The following is a 17,205-nucleotide window of genomic DNA, read 5'->3' as shown; positions in this document are numbered from 1 at the left end:
TTCCATGTTAAGAAATATGACTGTTTTATATAAATGCATACATAAATTTTAACTTCCAGACAGGGCTTCCAGACGCACGCTCCGTCCTGGACAGTTTATCTGGTCGTGCAAAGATTCATCTGTAATACAGAGACCATATAGCGTGTACCCATTGCAAAATCTGTGATTTGAAATATGTGAAAAAATGTAGTCTATAATAAAGGTCTTACCATCACTTGAAGAATCTGTCATGAACCTCCTTGGCGTCGGCGCTGCCTTTTTTGGACACTTGCTTCATCTTCTGTCTGGATGCTGGTGTCCCTCAGCCGCCGACACCGGTCCACAGCTTTGGCGTAGGAATCTATGTTAAGAGAACATTTGTGATCCAGTAGTGCAAAAAAAGAAGAAGAAAAAGCAGTTCCATACAGAGAAAATTATTTATTTACATATATATAGCAGCAATAGGTTACCTGTACACAGCCATATTTTTTTAACTGGATATTTGGCCCAGCTGCTGTTGGGCAAATGGCACGCTGTGATTTGGAGCAGAGCGAGGTGACATGGAGCTCCTGTAGAGCATGAGCAGATAATCCATCTTCTCCTCAAATGTCTCCATCCGGATTCATCTGAAATAACAGATCATACAATTTGTACTGATTGCAAAAATATTTAAAATGTATACAGTCAGTGTAAACATTGAACGTGACAAGATTTCTGCATTGTACCCCAGATACTTTGTAATGGGGAGACACAGCATCCACAGAAATGCATAGTGTAAAGCCAGTACTGCAGCTGTGTAGCAACACATTACGTCCCTTGCTGTATCCTTCACTCAGCTTGACGATAACTGGCTAAAGTGCGTTGCAAGATGGCTGCCTATCTACCTGGACTAAGGATTTTGATTATTTTGGCTTTATTTATGTACTGTACTACACTAATTAAAAAAAGACCGAAAACGGATATCTTATTTGTAACATAAACAAAAGCATTTTAACATGATTACACAAAACTTACAATGCAACAAAGCAGAAACGTCGTGCACAGCAGCAAACAAGGGAAAGATTTAAGCAATCCATTTAAAGCCAACTCTGGCCTCGCCCTTTTGAATGGGAGTGCTACTACGGGCCCTTCTATGATAGCATCAAATCAACATTTTTAAAACACTAAGAGGCTCGACACAACATGAAACTTTACTCCAAGTCTCACCTGGGGGCTCAACACATAAACTCAGCATTGAGAACATGGTTTGTGCACAATAGTTTACTAAACAGAAAAGACTTGGAGCAGCTCACTGCATGACTAGCATAGCACAATGGCGGACGACGTTGAAAAACTAACTAAAGTTAGTTGTTTACTTCAGCCAAACTTTTATTTTTGGTCAACCTAACAAGAACCGGAATATAACAAACCCATACGAGGGAAAGAGTTTAATGTTAAACCACAAACCCTCCCATTACACCCACAACAACATCATTAAACTGCAAAGTATTTCGCTTACCTCTCCGTGAGCTGGGCCGCGTGGTCCGTCCTGTGGCTTTCTCTTCTTCTAACGGGGGAATCGGTCTGCTCAGAGCAGCGGCCCCCTACTGGTGTGGGGTTGTAACGGTTAGGTTTTCAAACTGAATAAAGAAGTGAATTATCTTAGTTGTGAAAATCGTCCCATTGATAGATTCCTCTTTTAAGTTGTTTCACGAAGACAGTTAAAAAACCGAAGTCAAGCACAAAAGTACTATTTTAAGCTAAATTGATATCAGCCTTAAAATAAATGTTATGCTTTCTTAAATTTTATAAGTCAAATCATTTTTGAGTGAATAAATCAAGTGACAAACCATGCTACTTCTAATTCGAACAACCAAAAACAACCAACGGAACGTTGTTTGAGGTACGGCGCAACCGCAGGGAACGTTACCGTTGGTTGGTTCTCTTAACGTTTAGAGAACGTTATAACCAGGAGGGAACGTTCCCTAAACGTTAGCTTTTGGTTTGGTTCGAACGAACCTTTAGAGAACCAAAAACTAACGTTCCCTAACGTTCCCTAAACGTTCTGTGTTAGTGGGGTAGCCTGGTCCAGAGCAGTCTAACATCCGGGCTAAGATTAATCCTGGAGTCTCATGTTCTCAATCAGCTGCGGCTCTGATCCTAAATAAACGTGTTTAACAGTTATCCGTTGTCTTCTGCATGTGTTCTGCTTTATTTTTATTAACATGCATTAGCCTACTTGTCACTATTGTCGTGAGTTTGATTTAAACCCGACTACAGCTGTTTAGATGGTAGAAATGGTTGCACTGGCACCCTGATGCAGAGTGGGACTTTTCCCGGTGGGACGGTAGGCCTACTATGTCGAGGCTGCTTGGCGGGTGGCCGGTGGCCGCCGCTGCCCGGTGCCCGGTGCCCGGTGGCTGCTGCTCGGTGCCCGGTGGCCAGTGGCTATTGCCTGCCAGCAGACTTGCGAGTCGCGTCAGTGTCCACTCTCTCTGTAAAAGTAGAGATGAGCAGCACAGCGTCCGTGGTCTCAGCTTCAGGTTTCTACAGGACGCTCCGGAGATTAAGTGTGACGATATTAATGTAGCGATATTCCAGATGATAATAATGGCAGACTGGTCAGAGACCAATACATTCATGATTCATTTTCTTGTTGCTTGTCCTTCTCTAGTAAAGGGTAGTTTGTGTTACTCCTTAATAAGTGGGCCTATTGTTTTTTGATATACCTTACATTGGTTTCATAACCTTCCTAATAAGTCTCACATCACCGGTATAATAACGTGGTCGATATACAGCACGTATGTAGTGGAGTTATCATTCATCTCACTGGGAACACCACAATGCTTCTTCATCTTTTTATTTTGGTGCGGTCACTTGTCAGAAGAATAATAAAACATGAATATTGTTTTACATATGCTCACAGCGTGTATTGAAGACACTATTTTTTCTAGTTGTTGTCCCTTTCTGATTGTTCTGTATGAACATTAATTGTATAAAGAATTAGATATAGCTTATAGAGATGTGTGCATGGTTGTAAAACATGTTCTCACGTTGTGAATAAAGGTTTGACATTAAGCCTAGAGTCCGTAGGGTCCATTTCCCGAGGAACATTATCCCTCTGCTCACTTTTGAGGCAAAGTAGATATTTTTACACCCCCACACATTCAGTGGGGTCCGCTATGTCGGGCTTTTTTTCTCCCTTAGAGCCGTATTTCCCTTTTTCCATATTCTTCCCCTCCTCGTTACTGTCCATTAGAAGCTGCTGCTCATTGGGTGAAACATTTGGCGCATGCGTCTTCTCATCTCTGCATCAGTAAATCTGGGATCGATAACGTGGTCTATCTGAGAAAGCCGTGAACGTGCACTTATCCTGGCTATCTCCACCTGGCTGGACATAGCTCCACCTGTTCATCCTGGCTATCTCCACCTGGCTGGACATAGCTCCACCTGTTCATCCTGGTTATCTCCACCCGGCTGGACATAGCTCCACCTGTTCATCCTGGTTATCTCCACCTGGCTGGACATAGCTCCACCTGTTCATCCTGGTTATCTCCACCTGGCTGGACATAGTTCCACCTGTTCATCCTGGTTATCTCCACCTGGCTGGACATAGCTCCACCTGTTCATCCTGGCTTGGTAACGTGCAACCGATTAAGCTGGGATGAGCAGGTCTCACTAAGTCAAGCTGCGGTTTTTCACTTATCCTGGATGTCTTTATCCTACTTTCGTGCAACAGGCCCCGGGGTGACATGAATTTCAAAACTGAAAAAAAAATATTTTTTATTTTTATTCAGGAATTCTGTCTGTCATGGAAACCCGGAAACCCTGTAATGGGTAATCCCAACAAATTTAATAAACCAGTCAGCTCTGATTGGTCAGTGTTTCTGGGTCTCCAGCATCTGATCTTTCAGAGTCTCTGCACCGTCATTGCAGCCGGGGAATTACTGTAACGGCACTGTAGCGTCACTGTCTACCTATGTATAGTACAGTTGTGACATCACAACTCTATCTGTAAAGTGTCTCGAGATAACTCTTGTTATGAATTGATACTATACACTCACCGGCCACTTTATTAGGTACACCTGTCCAACTGCTCGTTAACACTTAATTTCTAAGCAGCCAATCACATGGCGGCAACTCAGTGCATTTAGGCATGTAGACATGGTCAAGAGAATCTCCTGCAGTTCAAACCGAGCATCAGTATGGGGAAGAAAGGGGATTTGAGTGACTTTGAACGTGGCATGATTGTTGGTGCCAGAAGGGCTGGTCTGAGTATTTCAGAAACTGCTAATCTACTGGGATTTTCACGCACAACCATCTCTAGGGTTTACAGAGAATGGTCCGAAAAGAAAAAACATCCAGTGAGCGGCAGTTCTGTGGGCGGAAATGCCTTGTTGATGCCAGAGGTCAGAGGAGAATGGCCAGACTGGTTCGAGCTGATAGAAGGGCAACAGTGACTCAAATAACCACCCGTTACAACCAAGGTGGGCAGAAGAGCATCTCTGAACGCACAGTACGTCGAACTTTGAGGCAGATGGGCTACAGCAGCAGAAGACCACATCGGTGCCACTCCTTTCAGCTAAGAACAGGAAACTGAGACTACAATTTGCACAAGCTCATCGAAATTGGACAATAGAAGATTGGAAAAACGTTGCCTGGTCTGATGAGTCTCGATTTCAGCTGCGACAGTCGGATGGTAGGGTCAGAATTTGGCGTCTACAACATGAAAGCATGGATCCATCCTGCCTTGTATCAACGGTTCAGGCTGGTGGTGGTGGTGTCATGGTGTGGGGAATATTTCTGGCACTCTTTGGGCCCCTTGGTACCAATTGAGCATCGTTGCAACGCCACAGCCTAGCTGAGTATTGTTGCTGACCATGTCCATCCCTTTATGACCATAATGTACCCAACTTCTGATGGCTACTTTCAGCAGGATAATGCGCCATGTCATAAAGCTGAATCATCACAGACAGGTTTCTTGAACATGACAATGATTTGGCTGTACTCAAATGGCCTCCACAGTCACCAGATCTCAATCCAATAGAGCATCTTTGGGATGTGTGGAACGGGAGATTCGCATCATGGATGTGCAGCCGACAAATCGCGGCAACTGTGTGATGCCATCATGTCATATGGACCAAACTCCCTGAGGAATGCTTCCAGCACCTTGTTGAATCTCTGCCACGAAGAATTGAGGCAGTTCTAAAGGCAAAAGGGGGTCCAACCCGTTACTAGCATGGGGTACCTAATAAAGTGGCCGGTGAGTGTAAATTGAATTGAATTAAACCGTACAGGAAGTCTTGGCCTGGTTTAAGGGCTCAGTTTCTCAGTAAGGGATGTGTGTTTCTCTCCGTGGACTCAGCATTTGATACTTTCACAGTGTTTATGCAGCACCTCCACCTGCTTTATAGTAAAAAAAGACATGGAAATCTCACTTTTCACAATATTAGACATTTAAAAAGTATAAACACATCCATCACATTTCTTTTTGAAAACCCAATTTGGTCCCGAAATAGAAAAGGTAAAAGCATACATTTTCAAATAAAAGTCTGCATACAAATAAAAAAAGTAATTTAAATGGCCAAAATGAGTGTTCACTGTAAAGTTCCATCATGCAACCCCCCAGCATTAATTATGTTACTGCAGTAAAAGTCTGTGTAACATCCGGAGAATGTAGTTAAAGCATTAGAAGATGTTAGAAAGAGTGAAGGATCCAAGCAGCTGTGTGTTTCATGGTCTCATCATCTCAGCTGGACCTGGAGCCCTTATATTGTTGCTAGGTTACTTTATAATAAGACATCAGATTATAGAAACTACACAGGGTTAGTGTGCAGGAATCTTAATGTGGAAAGGAACTAGGAACTAAAGGAACTAGGAACTAAAGGAACTAGGAACTAAAGGAACTAGGAACTAAAGGAACTAGGACCTAAAGGAACTTGGAACTACAGGGACTAGGAACTAGGACCTAAAGGAACTAGGAACTAAAGGAACTAGGAACTAAAGGAACTAGGAACTAAAGGAACTAGGACCTAAAGGAACTTGGAACTACAGGGACTAGGAACTAGGACCTAAAGGAACTAGGAACTAAAGGAACTAGGAACTAAAAGAACTAGGAACTACAGGGACTAGAAACTACAGGGACTAGGAACTAAAGGAACTAGGAACTAAAGGAACTAGGAACTAAAGGAACCAGGAACTACAGGGACTAGAAACTAAAGGAACTAGGAAATAAAGGAACTAGGAACTAAAGGAACTAGGAACTAAAGGAACTAGGAACTAAAGGAACTTGGAACTAAAGGAACTAGGAACTAAAGGAACTAGGAACTACAGGGACTAGGAACTAGAACCAAAAGGAACTAGGAACTAAAGCTGTCTGATGAATGTAGAGGAGTAAAAAGTAGAGTATTTCTCTCTGAAATGTAGCGGAGTAGAAGTAGAAAGTGGCATGAAAAGAACAGACTCAAGTGAAGTACAAGTACCTCAACCTTTGGACTGAGTACAGTACTGGAGTAGATGAACTTTCCACCGCTGTATAACTGCACACATGAACCAACCAGATGGCCGGGGCCTGCAGCCAGACATTAGCCGTAGAGGCTAAGGTTGCTCCTGTTTCTGTGCAGTTAATTAAAGAGGACAGTCCAGACATTACAACAACGTTTCTGCACGTGTCATCAAGTCAACTTTAAGACTTTTTGAGACCTTTTTAAGTCCATTATGAATGACACTTAAGACCATCACGACATCATAGTCACACGTCCTAGTCCAGAAGTATTGTCTGAAACAGTTCCCTCTTTGGCATTATAGGACTGGGGTCTGGATCGGCTGCAGCATGCTGCTCTCATTTGTAGTCACAATACAGCGAGTTTTATTTGGACTACAACACCACAGAATTAAACAGAGACATTGGAAAGCGCTGCAGGAACATTTCTTTAGAGGCAGCGTTACATTGACATAAGATAATTAAGACCAGTTGAAAGTTACTTAGGACTTTAAGACTTTTTAGGGCCTAAATTTTTTTTTATAAATTCATTTTAGACTTTTTAAGACCCAGCAGAAACCCTGGTATGAACATTTACACTAAACTAAACTATAGAATATTGCTCTTTAATGTGAAACATGTGCTGGTAGTGCTGAGGTCCAATAATAAATAAAAAGCAGCCACTTGTCTTGACCATTTCTGAAGAGCAGGTGCTTAAAGCCATGGCTGAATTATTAGTAAAAAAAAAAAGAAAATAACGTTGACGTATTCAAACCAGGTGTCCAGGAAGGGAACTCAGCCTTGCAGCCAAATTCTTTCCAGTGGCCACTGCGTGGAGAAATCCCCCTGCAGCCAGAGAGGATGTTACTCTATACCTACACTATCCTGTAGCTCTTCATCGCCAACATGACTCCTTTCAATCCATACACTTTTCATATCTGATAACCTTCCCTCGAGCTGAGAAAAAACCTGTGACATCAGCACTATGTAAAGTTGGTGGGTCAGCGAGAGAAATACTACTGCACAGATTCAGTGGGTCACATTTTCCCAAAATTAAACCCGGACGCTTAGAAACGTTTGGGGGGTATGCGCCAAGAGAGCAACTCCATTGAACTCAACAGACTCAATTTCGGATAATATTATACATCCCTGATGCAAACTGTGAAAATGGTTGCTACATGTTTGTTTAAAGGGGCTAGGAGGCAGGGTTTTAAGTCTAGTCAAGTGGAAATGTGGCTTATCTTTCGCTGTACTCCTGCATGAACCTGTCCCAACACGTCTATAATTTGGTCTTCCCAGACACAACGTCCTGATACAGACGTCCAGTCAGGAGAACATAGTCCTTCTGGGAGACGTCTAAGAAGTACAGAGGATCCTGGGTGACGTCCGGGTTGAAACCCTCCTGGACCAGCTTCCCCTTCTGCTGCTTGAAGGTCTCCGTCACGTCCAGAGAGGTCTGGAGACACAAGCAGGGATCCAAATGAACAGGAGGACTTTACACTTAGAAATACATAAGGTAATCAACAGCTGCATGGATTACCTGGATTCGGAGAAAGCGCGGCCAGGCGTATGGAGGAAGTGTTTCTACTAAATGGTTGTAGAGTTTGGTTCCGTTTAATTTGTGATCCTGTTTTAAGACGATAGCAGCCATGCCTGCGCGACCTTCATATCCTGCATACACACATTGGAAAAAGTCACAAAGAAGAAGTCATTCTGCATAAAGAGCAAACTCAGACATGCAAAGCAGGTAGGGCTGGGCAATATATCACTATTATATCGATATCATGATATGAGAATGGATATCGTCTTAGATTTTGGATATTGTAATAAAGTGTTGTCTTTTCTGGTTTTAAAGGCTGCATTACAGTAAAGTGGTGTCATTTTGTAAACTTACCAGACTGCTGTATCTGTCTATTATTTGCCTTTACCCACATAGTCATTAAATCCACATTACTGATAATTATATATCAAAAATCTAATTGTTAAAACATTTTGTGAAAGCACAAAATGTCAACCTTACAATATGGATATGGGACAGGTTGGATGACATGGTTTAACATGATTTGACACCTTGAATAAAATTGAATTGATTACATACTTGGCCATTCAAGCCAATTCTGATTCTGTAGATTCTGCAGCATTAGAAATCACCGTGGAACACGGAGATTTCACAGACCTGGTATGGTGACTCCGTAGATGTTGGCCTCCTGGATAAAATCCAGAAGACCGAAGACCTCCGACACCTCTGTGGTGGACACGTTCTCTCCTTTCCACCTGTAGGACACAGACTTAGATAGAACTGATTCTTGTGACCACTTGGGGACAAGTCCTGATCCAGCTCTGTTATAGTATTACTAGGGCTGGCCATTCAACTCAATACTTTTATAATACAATACACATTACCTCTAAAGTATTAAGGATCGAAAAATGCCTCGTCATTCAAAACCCAATTTAAATACCTAGAGACTAGAGACAGTGAACCAATCAGCATGTTCTGTAGTCCTGGATCATGTGGACACCCTAACAGTCCTGTTCTCATTACTTTTCTTCACGGGGAGACAGAAACTACGTACTATAGCTTTGAGGAAAAACTCAGCAGCACAACTCATTTACCATTACACAGTAAAGAATGGGGGGCATCCTAGGTCCCTGAAGGTCCCGTCCTCTCAAGGTAGATTTAAACTCACGCTCTTTTAATTTCCAGCTCTCTCTCTCTCTCTCTGGGAAGTATCAGATACTAAAGCCTAGTTCAGCCTCTCTCTCTCTCTCTGTCTCTCTCTCTCTCTCTCTCTCTGTCTCTCTGTCTCTCTCTCTCTGTCTCTCTCTCTCTCTGTCTCTCTGTCTCTCTGTCTCTCTGTCTCTCTCTCTGTGGGAGGTATGCTAGAGTGTGGCAGGCCCACTGACCTCCAAAAGGAGAGACAGTCCAGAGATCATGCAGCTGCTATGCCCCCCGTCTTCCATGGAGACACAGAGGGGACGTACCCCTCTGCCTGGAAAGGTTATGAGGTTCTGTTGGACGCTGACCTGAATGAGACCTGGGTACTACTGTCTCTACTTACACAGCATGAGTTCACAAACTGGAAGTTCCCCCACAACCACACTACGGACTGAATCTACAGAAGTGAACTCAAACATTTCCTGAAAATATTTATGCTACTGTTCTACTGATTGCTAAATATTCTATATGTCAAATGCCTAATCAGGGTTTCAATACAATAGGACACCTACAAAACATCTGAAGTGTGTAACAGCCTTCTCAACAAACTGTCCAAAGGAAAACAAGGTTGCATCAGCACAGTGTGATCGCCACAGGCAGTACCGGTACCTGAAGGTGTCTCCGATGCGGTCATGGAAGTGAAGGAAGTCCCTGTGATCGTGGACCAGGAGGTCTCCCGTGTTGAAATAGACATCCCCAGCTTTGAAGACGTCCCGGAGCAACTTCTTCTCAGACTGGACCTGGTTCCCAGCGTAGCCCAGGAACTGGTTCATAGCTGTCAGAGGGGCGACCAGGAGCCCTGCCTCTCCTGTGCATGAAACAGGAAGTACATTAAGTGGACACGTGAGCTCTTCCTCTGTACATACAGCAATCCACCATGGCAGGGGGCTGAAAGAGAGACCGAGCACGGACCCCCTACTACATATTGTATACTTTTCTTTTTTTTTTAAGTTAACGGTAATTAACTCTGAGGACCCCTGATGAAGATCTCTGCACTAAAGACGTTCATGTTACCGATTTGTGCTCGTATGCATCTTCCAGAGTCGGTCCGGACTGGCTCAAAGGATTGTGGGTCATATCTCAGCAGCTCAAAGGGCATAGACAGCTGAAAGAGAAGAAGACAAGAGTTAGCCAATCCCAGGCTCTCTTATCAATAACCTACGGGTAGAAACCTCCGGCGTCCAGAACATACCACGGGTGGGGGGGATAGACAATGCATAGTATCGCGATATTTTCTGTGGCAATACTGTATGGATCTTTTATTATATGCTGTGTGTGTTGGTCAGTTTGTCCCATTTTGCAGCAATACCATTGAAGTGAGATAAACAAACAACATTTTAGATAAAACAGATGTTCACAAAGTTTTTCTTTGGGGGACATCATTTGAAATAAGGAAACATTTCATGTTGGAAAAAAGTAATAAATTGCAATATATTGCAGAATATTTTGGAACGTGCTGCAGGCATCAAATTCAAAATGAGTGAATATTAAAAAAAAAAAAAAAAAGTTTGAACATTAAAGATTTTGTCTTTTGTAGTGTATTCATTAGAATATATATAGAAAAGGATTTCCCATTCATTGTGTTCTGCTTTTCTTTACGTTTTACACGACAACTTCATTGGAATTGGGATTTGAGTTTCTGTGTCATGCTAAACATTTGGCCCATCCCATTTGGGATTATTAGATTATTAGACACTTATAATAGATTATTAGACACCTCTGGCCCATTTAACAGACATCTTCTGGTCTACATGTATTAGGGGGTCCCTGCTCCGTCTCTATTTCAGCTGAGGGGTCCTTGGCTCAAAAAACGTTGAAGACCCCTGAACTAATCTAATCTAATCTAATCTAATTTCTGACGGGGGGGATGAGACTTGGCCATAAGTAATTAAATAAAAGTTGGTACAGATGTTGCCAATATGACAAAGCAGTTTACCAAAACACAAGCTATGATCCAGTGTGGCAGGGTCCAGGTCCAGGGGAACCATTTCTAACCCTTTAATTCCTGACCTTGTTGAAATAGCTGGCCCTCCCGATTGGTCCGACCTCATCGGTGTAGTTGAGGAAGCCGACGCTGGCCTCGGTCAGGCCGTAGCCCTCTCTGATCTGGATCTTTCCAAATCGTTTGACAAACTCCTTCCAAACATCTGACCTGAGGCCGCTTCCTGCTGCCAGCCGGACACGGTGAGCTCGCTCCTCAGGAACCTGGATTAAGAAAACACTAGTCTCAAACTGCCAGACCTTCCTCCACAGCGCTGTGGAGGAAGGTCTGACTAGTCCACACATCCTTCTGGGATGGGAGAAAACCTGCTCTGGTTTATTTCTTTAAACCAATCACAATAATCTTTGGCTAAGTGGGAAAGGAAGTTGTTTTGGTGGAACATGTTTACGTTGGACAGATAGATCTCTGCAGGGTAAATCCAGACAGCTAGCTAGACTGAGGACCAGGTAACCATAGTCCTCAGATTGGACAGATAGTCTAGCTAGCTGTCTGGATTTACCCTGCAGAGATCTGAGGACCGGGTAACCATAGTCCTCAGAAATCAGCCACAGGTTAGAGCGCCAACACAGAGACAGAGGACGAGGACGGACATCCGGACAAAAAGAGTGAAATCCGGCGGCCACGCAGCAATTCCTGACGTGGAATATGTAGACTAAGAAAACAATGTTCTACCTCTGAAACAACAGTCCTACCCTTTAGGAAACTATGCTGGACCCCAAGGAGTTCCTCAGAGTCAATGCAGGGGGGCCTCCAAAATATTGTTAATTTAAAAAAAAAATCTAAAATTATAATGTCTTGGCAAATATAAATCCCCACTGATGATAGGTCTACTGGCCTATTGTTAAGGTAGTCATCAAGGTAGCCATCCACAGATACACACAATACCACATGTATATTTAACATTAAAGATGCAGTAGACTTATCAATATATAGACTGCATATATATATATATATATATATATATATATATGACTTACAAAACTAACATAAAACTAACTTTCTGTCATATTTGCTGAAACTTACCCCATATTTGAGTACTACATGAAGCAGGTTATTTAAGAAGTTTTCGATTTTCAAATTCTTTAGCTAAGTCCTGGATCTTAACAGTCCTACCTACAGTCTCTTTAAAAGATGATTTATAAAATCATACCAACTATGATTAGGCTTTTTCAATAGCTGAGTATTTCATGCACTAAAAAGGCTTACACATGTAATTGTAGGCCCAGTTTAATATGATAATAGTATTTTTTTGGGAGCACTGAACATGTTTTATTTTGGCAAAAAAGGAAGACAGCCTCAGAGCTTCATTAGGCTCCATCCACCCATCACTAATAACCCCAACGCTCCAGTCTCTGGGGCGGACAGTCAAACTCAACTTCTCTAGGGGCCACGCTGGAAAATGAGTATCTCATCAAGAGGCCAGACATGAGATAGGGACATGCCGTTATATCATCGAAAAAGTCAAATATCTTTGACTTTGTTGTTGCATGTTTCATATACGCAGCCTTCAAACTTACAGTTTGGTCGACATAAAGCAGTAAAAAAGTTACTTAGCAATCATAGAATTTAGCAAATCATGAAAAACACTGATACATTTTTAACCCTAATGTCCTCAGGTTAAATTGCCCCGTTTTCCTACATCAATGTTCTTTTTAATTCCCCAAAATAACATGATTGATTCCACACAATGCTCTTTACCAAGTACAAATCTCTACTTTCATTAATTTTGCGGCGTCTTATTCAATTTTATAGCATTTGAAAACCAATTGAAGTGGTTTTGAAATAGTATTGAGTAAAAGTTGACATATTCCAGTCTGTGATTATCATCAACATCCATTCCTTTAATTTTAGTCTAAATAATTCTTATTTTCTGCTTTTCTAACTCAAACATTAGGGATAATAACCTATAAATGAGGTTTATAGACCATGAATTCCAAAAATACCTGTAAACTAAAGTTAATAAGTTAGTGTTACGTAGTGTTGAAAACATCAAAAAATGAAATTTTTTGTGTTGATTTTCAATTTTGACGGGAAGACAACGCAAGGGTTAAAAGCAGGCTGAATATGAAAACACCGCTATCAAAGTTGCTGAATCTGCCAAATTGAGAGTTGCATATTTGCAGTTTGAAAAACAATGAGGCGGGCCTTAATCTATGGTGAGCCTAAATCCATATGTTGGCTGTTGGCGGTCTTACCGTGGGATGGTTGCACAGGTACCGGCAGAGCTCTCCTATGTACTGCACCACCGTCACGTTGTGTTTCACACAGTCCGACCAAAACTGACTGGCAGAAAACTTCTTTTTTAACACACACGTCGCGCCTGTGGTCCAAAGGAGAAGACACAGCGAAGACGGAAAGCAAACAGCGTTAGACAATATTGTGCTAAAAAGTCAGATTTTCAATGCATTCTACAAGTCAACAACACAATCTATGAATGAGCGGTAGTGAGACATTTCCTCGGCTTTGTTCCAGCTATGGAACCCCTCACTTCCTCCCTGCTATGTGAGGAAGTGAGAATTCCTTCAAGGCCAATAAAAAGCACATCCGCCGTCCCGTGTGTGCCGTCCAGCGTTGTCCTGGACCTCTTTACGAGCTGAATGTAAAGGAACGACGTATGTTTGTCATGCTGTTCTTACCAAGGTGTATGCATCCCCCGATCCCTAACAGGGAAGCAGACATGTGGTAGAGAGGAAGGGTGATGTAGATGATGTCATCAGATGTGGCTCCACACATCTGAAAGAAGGTCATGCTGATGATGGCTTTGAGATGACCCACCCGAGCTGCTTTGGAGAGACCTGGAAGAGAACGGCTCCGCTTACTCAAGAAACGCTCCACATGCATGACATGTCATTTAGCTGACACTTTTATCAATAGCGACTTCCAATTGCTATATTTATGTCATATAAATATATACACACGTTTTGTTATTACTTTTTAAATTAAGGTTTCATATGAATCATACATCTTTTTGTTACATCACTGTCATGTGACCCAGATGATGTAATTACACAATTACACGCCAATGAAGTAAACAACGCCTCTCTATTATCATAACATGTTTTCTAACTGAACCCCCCTCCCCCCCATTTTTTTCCATAAAGGGGGTTATTTAATCTGCCCTTTTCCCCTTTTATGACAAAAACAAATTATTGTTCCAGGCCTACACTTAAGAAGTCTTATCTGAACATTTAGAACTCCACGACAACGGAGCAAACTCCAACTAGTGAGAAAGAAAAGGGTTAAGCCCGGGGCAGATACTGAACAGCTTTTCCCCTAAAACGACAAAAATATCCCCTCCTGGAGGGGTTTTCCCCCTGGGCCTTTGGCTGTTTATTACAAAGGGATCCCACCTGTTTTACCTGGGGGGGCCTAAAGAAAAAATAAAGAGAAATTTGGTCCATGAGGTCAACTTTAGGAAGGTCCCGTAAGGTTTCTCCAGACATGTGTTCCGCCTTATCCAGCAGAGTGGTGAACTGGTCTGACGGTGCCGTGTGATCCACCAGCCACAGCGCCATGTTGTCCTGCTCCAGATCAGGTAGCACCTCCTCCACCAGAGCCACCAAATCTGGACAAACACACACAAAGATATGTCACTTTATAATATAATAAACGTGCACACGCTCCCTGCTCATGTTAGAGCAGGGCTGCTCCACTATGGATAAAACCAACATCCTGATTATTTAAGTCAATATTAAAATCACGATTAAAAAACTGTGAAACAGTTAAACAAATCAACAGTGAAACAACCTTGAACGATACGGAAAAAAATCAAATATCATGATATTTATGACCAAATACATCAATATGTTGTGGCGATATTGTTGGGTTGACTATTGGTGCTTTCACAAAATATTAACAGCCTTTAAAACCAAGGAAAGACAACACTTGGGTCATATCATATTACAATATCCAAAATTGAAGACGATATCTAGCCTCATATATCGATGGTGATATAATATCCATATCTTGCCCAGCCATATCTCGTTAAATTTCCCTTCATATCATTCTTGTTTGAACTTTTTTCTTCATTCACAACACAAGACAAAATAAGAGTTAAAACATAATGCTTGATTTCATTAATTGCACAGTATATGTATTTTTTTCCAACCATACACACACCTGATTGGCCGTGTGAGGTTGTGGTCAACATAACATCATCCATGATCATAAAGTCAATATCATTTGGCCATCTCTTGAGATGAAGCGAAAAGCTCGTTGGTTGGTGTTCATCTGGAAATCATTCTTGGTAAATTACTCCATTACAATTCCATCTTGTTAACTCCATATGTAAATCTATTTTCCACTCTTTCCAATGAATGCAGCTCAAAGCCACTTCTGCTCCTTCCAACGTGGACCCTACTTTACCATGTTGTGTGTCTAAGTGAGTGACAGGAACATTGGTCCAGTAGTAAGAGAGATCTCTGAACAACCACCAGGGTCAGTAACAAGCATTCATGATGCTTTGCATTGACTAGTTATGGTTAACATGTCCAGGGTGGGTTAAGAGGCTGATCAGCCTCTTAACCCACCCTGGACATGTTAACCATAACTAGTGGGTAATCTGGGATTTATGAAGGGAACATTGCTTACAGATGGGCCTACTTGTGGTTTTATGAATCTGAGTTTTTTTGGGGGCGTATGCCATTTTTTGCTTCTGGGCGTGTACACGTCCACTTTTAATAAGGATCCTACACACAGTTTAATAAATGGGACCCCGGGGCTTTTTCCGAACTTTTTGTTGCTTTTACCGAAGTTTTTTTTTAAAATGTTTATGTCTCTTTTTTTTGAATTTGTGTTGTCTTTAAGGAGGTTTGAATTCTTCTGACACACTTTTTTCTTGACGTTTTATTTAATGTTTTTGTCTCTTTTTCCAGATTTTTTATACAATCTTAAAGGAGTTCTTGTCACCTTTTCTTGTCAAATCAAGTTTTTTTCCTACAATAGTTATGGCACTTTTGTCACTTTTCTCAACCCATGCAGACATGTGTTGGGACCTCCCCCCCCCCCCCCACCCCCCACCCCCCACCCCATGTTGAACACCAAGTTACGCCCTTGCTTGGACTACATTTCCCTAATGATGGCCCAAACTAACAGACTTTTAAGTAACATTTTCAATACGGGACTTCAACTTGTAACAGAGTATTTCCACTGTGTGGTATTAGTACTTTAACTGAAGTAAAGGATGTGAATACTTGCTCCAGACTACCAGAGTTCTCGGACCGAGCAGTAAGGTTACCTGCGCCGACGACCAGCGCCGCGGCCCCGCAGCTGCGGACGGAGTGCACCAGGGACCTGGCTTTAACGTTCCCGTTGAGAAAGGCCACTTCGCAGCCCAGCTTACACAGTCCCAGCCACACACAGACGAAGTCCGGCTCGTTGGACATCAACAGCGCAACAATGTCTCCCTGTTTCACGGAGCCCTCCGTCCTGAACGCGCTCGCGAACCGACTGCTTCTCCGGTCCACGTCCCGGTACGTCAGGGTCTGCTCTCCGAAGATGATGAAGGCTTTGTTCGGCGTCTGTCTCGCCTGGTCCAGAAAACAGTCGAGATACGTGAGGATTCCTCGCTGCATACGAGCCGCCAACTTCTTCCCGCACCTCCGAAGTTTCCAGTAGTACATGAGGTCCAGCCAGAAGAAGGGGAGAGCCAGCCTCAGGCAGACGGCGAGGGCCAGCAGCCCGGCCAACACGCTGCTTACCGCCGCGGCTAACATGGTGACCCCTCGCTGGGACAGCCGGGCGGACTTCAGCCGCTGCTGGCTTCAGGAAACCCGCAGGCAAGCGGATGGGACGGGCATTATGCAATCTCTCAGCAGCCAGCCTCACTGGCAACCCAGGGGCGGGGCTAGAAGGCTGCAAGGGGGGCACAAGCCCCCCCCCCAACACATTTTAGTTAATGGGACACATCTCAAGTGGGCCAGACCAGTAAACCACTCCAGACACATCAGAAACTTTATATGATTCATAGGCTTGTTCTGGTGTTTACATATCATCTCCAGTCTGTTATTATTAACATCAGTAACAGATCATCTCCAGTCTGTTATTATT

At 42.8% G+C, this 17,205-nt stretch overlaps 1 protein-coding gene and 1 long non-coding RNA gene across 2 annotated transcripts; both read right to left on the bottom strand.

Moving 5' to 3' along the window:
- Positions 1-246: 246 nt before the first annotated feature.
- On the bottom strand, positions 247-1,815 carry LOC116704641 (uncharacterized). Its single transcript, XR_004335732.1, has 3 exons — positions 1,478-1,815; positions 450-605; positions 247-340 (listed from the first exon to the last, which is right to left on the bottom strand). It is a non-coding gene; the product is annotated as an uncharacterized LOC116704641 (long non-coding RNA).
- Positions 1,816-6,617: 4,802 nt separating this feature from the next.
- LOC116704632 (very long-chain acyl-CoA synthetase) lies at positions 6,618-16,904 on the bottom strand. The gene is made up of 10 exons (XM_032540255.1): positions 16,394-16,904; positions 14,527-14,722; positions 13,794-13,966; positions 13,353-13,477; positions 11,166-11,360; positions 10,170-10,260; positions 9,765-9,963; positions 8,616-8,713; positions 7,980-8,110; positions 6,618-7,895 (listed from the first exon to the last, which is right to left on the bottom strand). Exons 1-10 carry the CDS (start codon positions 16,869-16,871, stop codon positions 7,719-7,721), a joined length of 1,863 nt encoding a protein of 620 aa, XP_032396146.1. The 5' UTR covers positions 16,872-16,904; the 3' UTR covers positions 6,618-7,718.
- Positions 16,905-17,205: the final 301 nt, after the last annotated feature.

Source organism: Etheostoma spectabile, chromosome 16, assembly GCF_008692095.1.
Source record: "Etheostoma spectabile isolate EspeVRDwgs_2016 chromosome 16, UIUC_Espe_1.0, whole genome shotgun sequence".
Lineage (NCBI taxonomy): Eukaryota > Metazoa > Chordata > Actinopteri > Perciformes > Percidae > Etheostoma > Etheostoma spectabile.
This window is presented reverse-complemented; position numbering and strand designations above follow the sequence as displayed.

Excerpts from the sequence above, each read along its gene's own strand:
- LOC116704632 (XM_032540255.1), bottom strand. The coding sequence starts at position 16,871 with ATGTTAGCCGCGGCGGTAAGCAGCGTGTTGGCCGGGCTGCTGGCCCTC. Across the intron at positions 10,261-11,165 it reads GGGCCAGCTATTTCAACAAG|CTGTCTATGCCCTTTGAGCT; the intron begins GTCAGGAATTAA and ends CTTCTCTTTCAG. Across the intron at positions 8,714-9,764 it reads CGCATCGGAGACACCTTCAG|GTGGAAAGGAGAGAACGTGT; the intron begins GTACCGGTACTG and ends TGTGTCCTACAG.